The 12,969-nt window shown below is 37.8% G+C and overlaps 1 protein-coding gene across 6 annotated transcripts in view; it reads left to right on the plus strand.

The window, feature by feature from the left end:
- The window catches only part of CHD9 (chromodomain helicase DNA binding protein 9), a gene marked incomplete at its 5' end in the record, with an annotated part of 116,909 nt that overhangs the window by 65,779 nt on the left and 38,161 nt on the right, over positions 1-12,969 (plus strand). For all 6 annotated transcript variants that reach the window (XM_080937054.1, XM_080937052.1, XM_080937051.1 and 3 more), the window contains 8 exons: positions 1,236-1,431; positions 3,322-3,489; positions 4,105-4,284; positions 5,643-5,753; positions 7,433-7,629; positions 8,049-8,248; positions 11,500-11,659; positions 12,212-12,301. In XM_080937054.1, coding sequence (XP_080793180.1) covers positions 1,236-1,431; positions 3,322-3,489; positions 4,105-4,284; positions 5,643-5,753; positions 7,433-7,629; positions 8,049-8,248; positions 11,500-11,659; positions 12,212-12,301 — 1,302 coding nt within the window. The remainder of the gene's footprint in view (positions 1-1,235; positions 1,432-3,321; positions 3,490-4,104; positions 4,285-5,642; positions 5,754-7,432; positions 7,630-8,048; positions 8,249-11,499; positions 11,660-12,211; positions 12,302-12,969) is intronic.

Below are 12,969 nucleotides of genomic sequence, written 5' to 3' on the forward strand. Positions count from 1 at the left end.
ATACTAAAATGTGTATTGCTCCCCATTATACCCTGTAAGACCATTAAATCACACTGTTGCCTTTAGAAATTCTTACATTTTTTTAATATTTGTTTATTTATTATTCATGCATACCCATCTGTGTCAGTATAAGTTTATGTGCCCCGCATGTGTGCAGACACTCAAGAAGGCCAGAGGGAGTCATATACCTGGCCCTGGAATTAAAGGCAGTTGAGAGCCACCTGGCAGGGGAGGGGTGCTGAGAATCAAAACTGGGTCTTCTCAAAAAATAGCCAGAGCTCTTAACTGGGGGGGGAGGCATCTCTCCATTTTTTTGATTGTCTTATATAAAGAACCTATGTGGAGATTAATCTGTGCAAATAGTTTTCAAATGGGAAATTTTATGTAAAATCCTCAGGTTTTTTTTAACATTATGAGTAACACTAGAAGTTATATTCTGTTTTATACTGAAACACAAGAAAAATATGTAGAAAGAAAGGAAGTGTAGGTAATAAATACTATTTAAGCCCCGTGACAGCCATGATAGGCATATGTCTTACAATTAAAAAGTTGGATGTTGGCTAGGCGGTGGTTGTACCCTCCTTTAATCCAGCACTCGGCTGGCAGAGGAAGGCAGGTCTCTGAGCGCAAGGCCAGCCTGGTTCATAACATCCAGCGCTACAGAGAGACCCTGCCTCAAAACGTAAAAGCAAACAACTAAAAATGTTGAATGGTGAATGGGAAGGAATCAAACCTTGTTGCTCTGAATAATGACTGGTAGAACATTGCAGCTAGCCCTCCAGACACTGCTGTAGTAACCGAGAGGGTTTCATGGGGGAACGTTCACAGCTTCTCGTGTGGTCCTGTCAAAGTTATCATTAAGATGACATTAGCAGACTAGTTATTGTGAGTGGTGCTGATTATGCAAATTTTCTAGTTTGTTTGGTTTTTACAAATCAAATCAGTGTTTGTGTTCTGTCATAGAAATCAGTGTGCAAGTGTGCTATCCTTGAGCTGGAGTCCCTAGGTTCCAAAATGGGATTTTAGCAGTATAAAATATATGCATCTAGGAGTGCAGACATTTGTATCTTTATGTTACCAAGAGTTTCAAATGTAAAAAGTATTTATGATGTTGTTGCTTTCTAATTTTATACCAGATGCCACCCAGTATAGGGAAGTTGACTTTGCCATTGATAGACAATATCTTCATTTTCACCACACTCAACATTTAAACTTCCTGCTTTTCATTTAATTAGATATTTATATGAGCGGATTGATGGCAGAGTCAGAGGAAACCTTCGACAAGCAGCTATAGATCGATTTAGTAAACCTGATTCAGATCGATTCGTGTTCCTCCTGTGTACCCGAGCTGGTGGTCTGGGCATCAACTTAACTGCAGCTGATACGTGCATAATTTTTGATTCTGATTGGAATCCTCAAAATGACCTCCAGGTAATAAATTTCTTGGCTAACAAGGAAGGTAACTTTTTTAAAATACATGTTACTTTTTTATTTTTTTTGGGTGACCTTCATCTTTTATTTTTAAACAGACAGATTAATGTGTTTCTCTAAGAAACACCTGTGCATAATAAAATAATTTTAATTGTCACTTAATGACAATAAAATATAATAAAATACACCTTTTAGTGTTTCTTACTAACTTAGGAAAATATGTAATAATTGAATACAATATTTGTCTTCTTTAAAACATGAGGATAGACCATGCGTCATTGTGCATGCTTTTTAGTCCCAGCCCTCCTGAGCCCAAAGCAGGGAGATCTCTGAGTTTGAGGCCAGCTTGATCTTTATAGCCAGTTCTAGGCCAGTCAAAACCATATAGTGAGCCTTTTCTTTAAAACAAAATAAAAGAAAAACAAAACCCCGCAATAATATAATGAAATAATATATGAGGAAAAGTAAAATGTGGGCATGATCCTCTAGTTTAGGGAAGGAAGGATTCCCTCCAAGGGTGATGTCCATGGCTTGGGTTCCATCTCTGCCTCCCCCTAAAGATCATGTAAACATAAGAGATTTAAACTCTGCCTCTAATTATAACTTACAATAAAAGTAAAATTTCAGAATTTACATGTTTGTCCTAATGTAATATAGGCATCACATGGTACATGTAAATTGAATAATAATATACTTGTATATAAAGTACTGTAGACACTGAAGTCGTGAAAGCTAAGCCTTTCTATGAACTTCATAGAAACAAGAATATTATGAACGTTTGGGAGTCAGGAGATAGCTTAGTGGTTAAGATCACTTGCTGTTCTTCCAGTGGACCCTTGCTTAAATTTTATCAGCCATATGTCATCTTATAATAATCTGTAATAACTCCATGGGAACTGATGCTCTCTTCTGGGAATATTACACATGTACATGTACATGGGATGGGGACACACACACACATACACACACACACACACAGGCAAAAAATTAATACATAAATAAAATACACAAGAGTAAGAATGCTGAGAGGCTGGGTGTGGTTGCACATCTCAGCACCAAGGGAAAGGCAGGCAGGAGTCTGAGAGATAAAGGTTAACTGATCTACACAAGTTCCCAAACAACTAGGGCTACACAGAACACACCATCTGAATAAGTGATCAGAAAGGCCAAAAAGTTGCTGAAAACACATAGGAAGGAGTATGAAACAAGAATAAATTATATGTAAAATTTTTTATTCACAATTGTCTTAATTATTCTGTAATTTGTACTGACAATTTGAAAGCTATGAAATATGATAAATTAAGAATATACTAAGGTTAATAAAAGGTAACTTCTTTTAGATTTATCCATATTATGTGTATGAATGTTTGCCTCCATGCATGTAGATGTACCCTGTGAGTATCTGTGCTCTCAGAAGAGTGTGGGATTCTATGGAACAGGAGTTAGGGATTGTTGTGAGACATCATGGGACCTTGGAAGGTCCTTTCCAAGAGCAACGCTGTTCACTCATAATCACAGAGACATCTCTCCAGCACCAAGATAACTTTCTGAATTGCTTGGTTTTTGTGTATCTAGTTTAAAACATCAGAAATGTATCCAAGATTAATTTATAGGTTAAATCAACCTCTTCACCTAGAAGGATGCGGTGCTTCCACTTTATAGGCTATGTAGTATCTCTTCTAAGCTCGTCTTAGTTAGTACATGCTGTGTATAATGGGCTTCCTTGTGGCAGGTTCATACATGGGGATATACACTGTATTTTGTGCTTTACTTTACTCATCCCCCAGTGTTCTCTGTTGTCTTCTTCCCTCACTGGTACTTTCTTCCTCTACATATAGTTTACTGTCAATATTTTCTGGAAGATAATCTCTAACTTTTCGTCTTCTGTAGGCCCAAGCTCGCTGCCATAGAATTGGTCAGAACAAAGCAGTTAAAGTCTACAGATTAGTGACTCGTAACTCCTACGAGAGGGAGATGTTTGACCGAGCCAGCTTGAAACTGGGCCTAGATAAGGCTGTGTTACAGAGCATGAGCGGAAGGGACAGCAATGTCAGCGGCGTACGTATGCGTTTTTGTTCTAACAGTCTCACTCTTGTTTTGTGGACAAGGACCAGCTAACATTATTCCATGCACAAGGGCATTTTCAGAATGGAGAGATGCTTAGTACCTTTGAGTGCTGTGGGCTCTGTATGTAGCTTCAGAACTGCCGGACCTTAAAAATTTTCTAAGACAGAAATGTTTTTGCATCTTCCGAGGACATTTGTATCATGACGTAACAGTAGAACTCATATAAAGATTCTCAGTTATTAAAAATTGCCAGTTTCTAACACTGGCTTTGTCTTTTTATTAATTATGGGTTATGGATTTCATTGTCATTGTGGGGTTTTCTCCTTAAGCATTTTGCTTAATATAAAGTCATAGTACTACAATGGAGTTTAGTTGGTCCTTAGGCATTGGTTTACTTGAAACCATTTTAATTAAGTGGTAATCATATCCTTAAAACAACAAAATAAAAGTCAATGCTTTCAATACAATACTTTAGTAAATTTTTTCTCACATGTGGCCCAAGTTCAAAATAAGGCATTTACATGTTTTTAATCATGCACAGGTGTATTATTTCATATTTTGTGACCTTTAAAATACTGTGACCTCCAAAATTACTTTTCTTTTTAGATCCAACAGCTTTCCAAAAAAGAAATAGAAGACCTGCTTCGAAGGGGTGCATATGGAGCCATTATGGAGGAGGAAGATGAAGGCTCTAAGTTCTGTGAAGAAGATATTGACCAGATTTTACTTCGGCGTACAAAAACTATTACAATTGAATCAGAAGGACGTGGGTCAACATTTGCTAAGGTAAACAACACATGGTGAGGGTCTGTCAGAGGGTCCCTAACACAACGGTTCTTAACCTGTAGGTCACAATCCCCACAGAGGTCACATATCAGATATCCTATATATCAGATTTTTATACTATAATTCATAACAGCAAAATTGGACTTATGAAGTAGCAGAGAAATCACTTTGTGGGTCAGGGGCATCACAACATGAGGAGCTGTGTTAAGGGGTCTTAAGAATCAATGATGTACAGAACGTATAGAAAGAGAACTTATTGGTGTGACATACAGGCTGTGGTCCAGTTAAGTGAATGAAGAGGTGGGCTCTAATGCCAGAAGGAATGGACTTGTAATGAAGAGTGAAAGCATGCAGACAAAAGAAGAGCTTCCTTCTCTCCCTTCCTTTACATAGGCTTCCACAAAACATGTGCAGCCCAGCTTGACCTTCCAACATAAAGATCGGGTTAGAAGTGGGTTTTTCCCACTGCAAATGATCTAATTAAAACAAGCATTTTTTTTATTTTGTACATGTGTAATTATGTAGGAAAGGTAATTGTTATATTAACTTCAACATAAGACAGTCAAAGGCAACGGCTCAGTCATTAAGGTACCTGCTACACAAGCACGAGAACCTGAGTTCGGGTCTCCATCTACTAGGTTAAAAACAGCAACAGCAAAGCAGGGTACAGTAGCACACTCCTGCACCCCTGAAGCTGGCTGGCCTGTGACCTCTGAGTTAAAGGAGAGCTCCTGTCTTTGTGATGGTGAAAGTGATAAAACAGATGGTGAAAGTGATCTCTGGCTCCACATGCACATACACACTGCATAATGTATCAAAAACAAAGATGTGATTTACAATTTTAATTATTTATTTGCTAAAGGGGAACACAAGTACTGTGTTGCTAGCCCACAAATACCATAATTTCTTTTCTTTCTTTCCTTAAGTAGATCAGGCTGGCCTAACACACCAAATCTACCCACCACTGCCTTCCTAGTGCTAGGATGAGGCACCAGGCCTGGATAATTCTACCATAATTTCTTAAAGCTCCTGTAGTATTTTAGAAAGTATGCCTCTGTTTTATGTATTTTCCTGCTAAAAAGAAGATAATATCCTTGTTTATTACAAGCTTTCAAGTTAACTCACAATTGTCACTTCCTTATTTTTGCTCCTAAAGTCCAGCCTATGTTGGCATTAAAAACCTTTTGCCTTAACAAATGCTGCTATAGTTCAGGCCACTGTATTGAACGTGTCTGAAGTACCTGAACATATGCCAAATTCAGATTCTGTGAATAGTAAATGAAGAGATAATGGTTTATTTTCAAATGTTTGTCCTTTTTACTGTCTAAGTATTTTTAAAACTTCATTATATATTTCAGGCAAGTTTTGTAGCATCTGGAAACCGGACAGATATTTCCTTAGATGATCCCAACTTCTGGCAGAAATGGGCTAAAAAAGCAGAAGTAGATCTGGACGCCATTAGTGGCAGAGTGAGTATTCATGAGTGGACATCAGGAGGGCTACAGTTTGCAGCAGACGCACATGAGAGTTTGTGGTTGTCATCCAGAAAGTCAACAAAATCTTAAAAGATGATTAAAAAAAATACATCTAGAAAGTATTCAAGCACAAACCATTTGAAAAGAAAGAAAGAGAGAGAGAGAGAGAGAGAGAGAGAGAGAGAGAGAGAGAGAGAGAGAAAGAAAGAAAGAAAGAAAGAAAGACAGAAAGAAAGAAAGAAAGAAAGAGAGAGAGAGAAAGAAAAGGAAACCTGAGAAAAAGAAAATTGGCAACTTTTCTTTCAAAAAAATTCATTTAATACAAGTAGAAGATATGAGAAAAATGTAAAAATCACCCCTAATCCATGATGCTAATAATTATAGCAGGTAAATCCTTTAATGAATTTCAAAATTAATGGGTTGTTTAGTTAAGGGGGAGGGGCTAGAGAGATGGCTCAGTGTTTGAGAGCACTGGCTGCTCTTTCAAAGGTCCTGAGTTCAATTCCCAGTAACCACATGCTAGTTCACAACCATCTGCAATAGGATTAGACTCCTTCTCCTGGCATGCAGGTGTACATGCAGACAGAGCACTCATATACATAAAATGCATGTGCAGATAAATCTTTAAAAAACAAACAAACTGGATATTTCTGTGTTCTAGATATATGCCTTCTAAAATATGTTAATTAGATAAACAAAATTCTTAGCTATATACCAGAGATACTTAAGATTACTTATCTATAAGTATAGAGCACTATGTACAAAACAGAATACACCAGGACCTGTATTCACTGATCTTGGCTTCCTCTGCTACTGTGTATTATTTTTTGCTCTGGGGCTTCCTGAGCATCTGATGTCATTCGGGTTCCCTTATTTACTCGTAATGATATATCCTACCTTGCAAAATCCCAGTTTTTAAAAGTTCTTTATGCCTTAACTCCAAGCCCACTTTTGTACTCTTCCCACCCTGTAAACCATTACCTCCCGAGCAGCATTTATTTTTAACACGTTTATCTGACTGCCAGACTTAGGATTCCTTTAAGTGGAAACTATCTTAATGATCTTTGTATCTATAGAACCTATTGTAGAGAAGCAGACACGTGGGTTAAGTTGGATGAGCTAAACTGAATTGGCCAAAGGGATCCAGATATCCTTGTCATATTAGCATAATTATTTTGTACAGAATTAGCTAAATGTTTCTAGATATGCAAAATATTCATAACATTTGACCAGCAATTGAATTCCTGCACATTTCGTTTTTCTTTTGTCTTTAAGGTAAACTTGGGTCAAACAGATTTATTTAGCATTATTTACTTTAAAGTTAAAAGCAACCCAAATTAAGTTATTAATCAGCTTTAGTTAAACAAGCTGTAAAGTTGAAATTGAGCCTAAAATATATTATGGTGATTGTAAAAGCACAGTAATGTGTATACTAATGTCATAAAATGCCAACGGTTTTTAATCTTTAAATATAATGGCATGAATTATGCATGTATCATAACACCTAAGACAGTATTTTAAGTTGACTTGCGAGGGTAGCAGGTCTGATCACTACCCAGTTTTTCTCTCTGCTACTATTTATTGTTTCTGTAATCTAAAAATTGAAGTTTAAAAGGTTTATCATAAAAATTTGGTTAAAGTACCTTCTTTAATTGTAACATTAAATTTTACAGAACAGTTTAGTTATTGACACCCCAAGAATTAGGAAGCAAACCAGACCCTTTAGTGCCACAAAAGACGAATTGGCTGAATTATCTGAAGCTGAAAGTGAAGGAGAAGAAAAACCTAAACTCCGAAGACCCTGTGACCGGTCCGGTGGCTACGGAAGGACTGAATGCTTTAGAGTGGAGAAAAACCTGCTGGTTTATGGGTAAAAACGCTATGTTTAATGTTTGTCATAAGGGATTATATCTAAGCTGCTTAAATACTTTTATATATGATACATAAACTTATATAATATTTATAAACTTAAATATTTTCAATATTATCAGAATCAATAAAATCTATCTTAAATTTCTGTGTTTAGCATGTGTTATCTTTCCGTGTGTACAGTGTTGTGAGTGAGCTGCTCACATCGAGCTCCTCAGTCTTCCCTGTGCACAGTTTAGTGACACAAAGCAGACAGTGTCACTCAAGATCACTGTTTCATGCTGCTTTGCTCTACCCCCAAGAGAACCCATCAGTGAAACTTTATAATGCCAGAATTCTTCTGTTCCATGGCCTGTGTGCGTGAATTCTGATTTTGCTCAGACTTAAGTGAGGATTATCCTAACTGTCCCTTTTAACCAGGTGGGGCCGGTGGAGAGAGATCCTGTCTCACGGGCGTTTTAAGCGGCAGCTGAATGAGCACGATGTAGAGGTCATTTGCCGCGCCCTCTTAGCCTATTGCCTCGTTCACTATCGGGGCGATGAGAAAATTAAAGGTTTCATATGGGATCTCATCACCCCCACTGAGGATGGCCAGACTCGTGAGCTGCAGAACCACTTAGGTAAGTTATTTGTTGCCTTGAAAAAAAAATCCTGTATAAATAATGCCTACTGTACTCTCATGTAAAATTTTAAAGTAATACAGATAATATTAACAAACTTAAGGTTTATACTCAAAAATCAAACTTAGGCATATGCCAGTATTGTAGAGCTGAGTGGGTGGGTATGCTTATGTTACTGTTAGATTTGTATCACTTTGCAAACTGTTGACGTCAGGGTGTATCACCACGAGTCATGTAGTTGTGTCTCATTTCTCAGCTTTTTCTTAGTATTCCCTGCTATGGGGGTTTGATAGTTTGACTCCCAGCTCCTTTAATGATGGACATTCTAGTTCCAGTTTGACCCAGTTGTAAAGAAGCATCAGTAAGAAGCTCTGTACAGTCCTTCTGTTGCCCATGGGTAAATCTTTCTCTGTTGACAGTATCCACATCCTTAGTGCCTTAGACACCATCTCCTTGGATCTTGTAAGCTCAGAATTTTAAGGCCTCAGGCGTACTGAATCACAGTGTGCTTTATAACAGAATCCTCAGGATTAGCGTGTGACTGTCCAAAATGATGTCATTGGTATGTGCAAGCCTTGTTTCCTCACAGCTTTGCTAACAGAATGTTCATTTCTCTATATAATGCATGTTTACCATGAAACAATTGCATTTTCTATAAAAAATGAAACATTGCTGTGCTTTTAAAATTATGTTAGAATTTTGTTCTTCTGAATCACAAATATTTATTACCTGTCTAGTATACATTCTTGTACAGTGTATGTGTGATATAAAAAGAAATACAGAAAGTCCTGTTTTACATTCTAGCTGGGTGGACTGACCTAGGATATGATAAATTTATTAAACAGCTACAGGTTATAATAAACACTGTGAAATGATGCTGAAATCCTCGTATACTTCCAAGATAGCATAGCAGCAAGCATTTGTTTTGAATAAAGATGTCAGTATAAGAGACAAATTAATTAATATGAGGAACTAGCATTTAGGTAAAGGTAAAAAAATCATGCAAATATTATTTCAGTCTTCCCCTAAAACCTACATATAAAATAAAGAAGGAAATATAAGGCATTAAGTTTGATAACTCTACAGAACAGAACGCTTCACTTTTCAACAAATAAGTTGTAGGACTGGGAATGCTTGGAGGAGCTTGTCTATAAATGAGTGGGTCTCTGCTGGAGATGGGTGAGCCTGTGCACTCAACTCTGAGCGTGTTGCTGGTATCTGATGGACAGAGTCTAGGTGTACAGAGGCATTTCCTGCCTGTGAAGAACTACCCGTCCCCAAATAGTAGAGTTGACAAAAAAAAAAAAAAAAAAACAATATAAATAAAAAAAATGTGTGTTGGCAATCTCTTGCCTTAATTTATGTCAAGACTGAGACAAACAACCTAATGGAAATTAATTATCTTTACTAGATGATTTTACATTAGAATGTGCAGTATTAGGAAACTATGTATTATTCCATTTCTAGACATGTTTAGTGACTCCTTACCTTTTAGATAAAGGTAACTAATAGATTCATGAATTAAATAATAGCTATCTTCAACTTATGTCAAAATAGTATGAGGGGTAGAAGAAAAGAATACAGATGGAGCAACTTGGCCATGGATTAGTGACAATAATTACAGAACGTGGGGATTCATCGCAGCATGCTGTCTGCTTTTGTACATGCTTATAGTCCACACTCAAAACACAGGCATAAACCCTCAAAGATAGGAAGAGTTAAATGAGAAATAGCAATAAAATTTTGGAACATGTAAAGAGAGGTGCTGACAACTTTATTAATCCTGAAAGAGTTAAATCTTAGCTTCCCAGTAGAGAAGGCAAAAATTCCAATGGATTTCACACACGAATTTGTGACACCAGGGACCTCTAAAAATGGACATGAAAAGATAGACTGTGACTACAGCTGCCTAAAGGCGGTCAGGTCCCCAGTACCCTGGACCTCTTACAGCCATAGTTTAAACGTACAGATACTTTTCTCTGGAGAGAGCAAAAGATCAATAGGTGTGAAGTCTAAAGATTGTAAATGAGTGTGTGCACCAGCCAGGGCAGTTCTAGGGGAAAAAAACTAAAGGTCAGGTGCAAAGCTAAATATGCTGGCTACAAAACCACAAACACACATCTTTTGATCCTACAATCACGCTGGCCCATTTCTTCATAATAAAGTGCATTATTCTGAATGGTAAAAGTACTTTTAAAAAATGAAAAAAGAAAAACATTCTTCAGGCTGGAGAGATGGCTCGGTGGTTAAAAGCACTGACTCTCTTCCAAAGGAAGAGTTCCAATCCCAGCAACCACATGGTGGATCACAACCATCTGTATTGAGATCTAATGCCCTCTTCTGGTGTGTCTGAGATTTACTTATAGAATAAATAAATCTGAAAGAAAGAAAGACATTTTTCTAATTTATTTGTTCTATTAACCAGAGGTTTAAAAAAATCAGATAAAGTACTCAAAAATTGGATCATTAGTAATTTTCAAAAGTTAAGAGTGAAACAAATCTGACATCGTGCAGATTAATAAATATGATCTCTTCTGGTCACACTGTAATTCACTATGCTGTAGTTAAAGCTGCTGAACTAAAGCCCTGTGAGTGAGCATGGATATCCCACAGAGTCTATAACTAATGAGCAAACTGTTGGAAATAAGGTCTAGAAATAGCTCAGACATAGAAACAGATGCCAAGCATTGTATAGGCATATGTAGTATAATGCACAAGGAATAAGCATGAATTCATATATTGCCAATTTCTGGGACAGACTGGAGAGGAGTGTATAGATTTCATTTTCTGGAAAACTGAGCGAGTGTGGTACATGTGACGGACCAGAATGGTGATGCTCTCTTATTCTTTGAAGAAATTCAGATAAAACTTTCAAGGACATAAAAATGATCATAGCTGTCCTAAGATTAACTCCATTCCCTGTTATTAATAAAGCAAATTCTGGAGAGCAAGAAAACAAATACATTTTTCACATCTAATGAACCAAGAGTAAAGGAGGGGGCAGGGTACAGAGTCAGAGGACACCAAAGTGAGTGTTGTCTCACTTTGTGAAATTTGACTTAATTTTTATAAAGCCATCTTGAATTGTGTTTGAGTGTGTTCGCAGTATGACCATTAATGTGCTAAAGACCTCTGTGTAACCTGCAGAGACTCCAGAAAGTCCCCAGCAACCTCTCTGCCAGAAACATCTTTCAATCCTAGCTTTTTATGCAAGTTATTTCTAATTTCATTTGTACTTGTCATCTTAACAGGCCTCTCCGCTCCTGTGCCCCGGGGCCGGAAGGGCAAGAAAGTAAAGACTCAGACAAGCTCCTTTGATATCCAGAAAGCAGAGTGGCTTCGAAAATATAACCCAGAGCAGCTCCTGCAAGATGAGGGCTACAAGAAACACGTGAAGCACCACTGCAACAAGTAGGCGTGGGCACTGGGGACACGTGACTGAGGCTAGTGAGGGCACAGTCTACACTCTCAACTTCATGTGGCGTCTTCAAGCAATCAGGAGACGTCTTATAAACAAAATTAATCTCCAGATAAACTTGTCTCTTCTCGGACATTTAATAGTGACTATTGTAAAGATTTTTTTTTTTTAGTATCATTTGTGTGGCATCAGTAATGAGGGTCATTTGAGCATATACAGCATTACTTTATTATTAAAAGGCTATATAAGCAAGGGTTGTGCACAGGCCTGTCCTCTGTCTGGTGTGTGGAAGGCAATGGTGGGAAACTTCACCCACAAGTTCAAGGCAAGCATTTTCTACTCAACAAGTTTCAGGACAGACAAAGCTGCATAGCAAATCCTCTCAGACAGACAGACAGGCAAAGCAGACCAGGAAATTTAAAAACTCTACAGATAACCACCCCCTTTGGCTTTTTGTTCCTTTACTGACTAGCATTGTTGTGTCCTATGGTTGGTTGGTTGGTTGATTTGTTTGTTTGTTTGTTTGTCCATCTATTTATTTATAGAGTCCTGCTTCGGGTAAGGATGCTGTACTATCTAAAGCAGGAAGTCATTGGAAATGAGAGTCGGAAAGTATTTGATGGAGTTGATGCAAGGTAACTTAAATGTTTTAATAACATGCGAAACCGAAATTATACAATGGCAGGAAGTTACACGGTATGTGGGGAAAGTCCCCTGACCATATGGATCCGACCCTGCCTCTCTTCTGTTACCTTTATCCTTGCTTCTGATATGCAACAAATGTGGGAGTTGTAATTTGAAGAATTTGTATGTAGCCAGAATGCTATTCAGGTAGAAACCCATGATCATTTCTTCATTAAAGTTTGGATTATTTTGTTCTCTTTGTGTTGTTGGGTTCAAACCCAGGGTGTTTGCTCGTGCATGCTAGGCAAGTGCTTTGCCACCTGTCTACACCTCTAACCCAGGACCTCTTTGGAGAACTCTGAGGCACCGTGAAGCACTGCAGACAAAGACAAACGATTATTCCTCCCTAGCAGTTCATGGTATCCGTGAGCACAAGTCACACTATACTTTACATGCTTGGATAAAATGCCAAGGAAGTGCCAGCAGGAACCATTTCTGGGTTCATCTTTCTTCTTAACTCTGCAGTGTGCTTCAGTCTCTCTAGTCTCTGTGGTGTCTGTTTTAAACTCGCACACACCTTACCACTTACTTAGCCCCATATTCTCAGGAACTAAATGTAAGCAACCCATCAAGTAGAAATGACCTCAGCTTCCCACCAACAAGTAGAACCTGAACTTTC

This window comes from Micromys minutus, assembly GCF_963924665.1.
Source record: "Micromys minutus genome assembly, chromosome: 24".
Taxonomy (NCBI): Eukaryota; Metazoa; Chordata; class Mammalia; order Rodentia; family Muridae; genus Micromys; species Micromys minutus.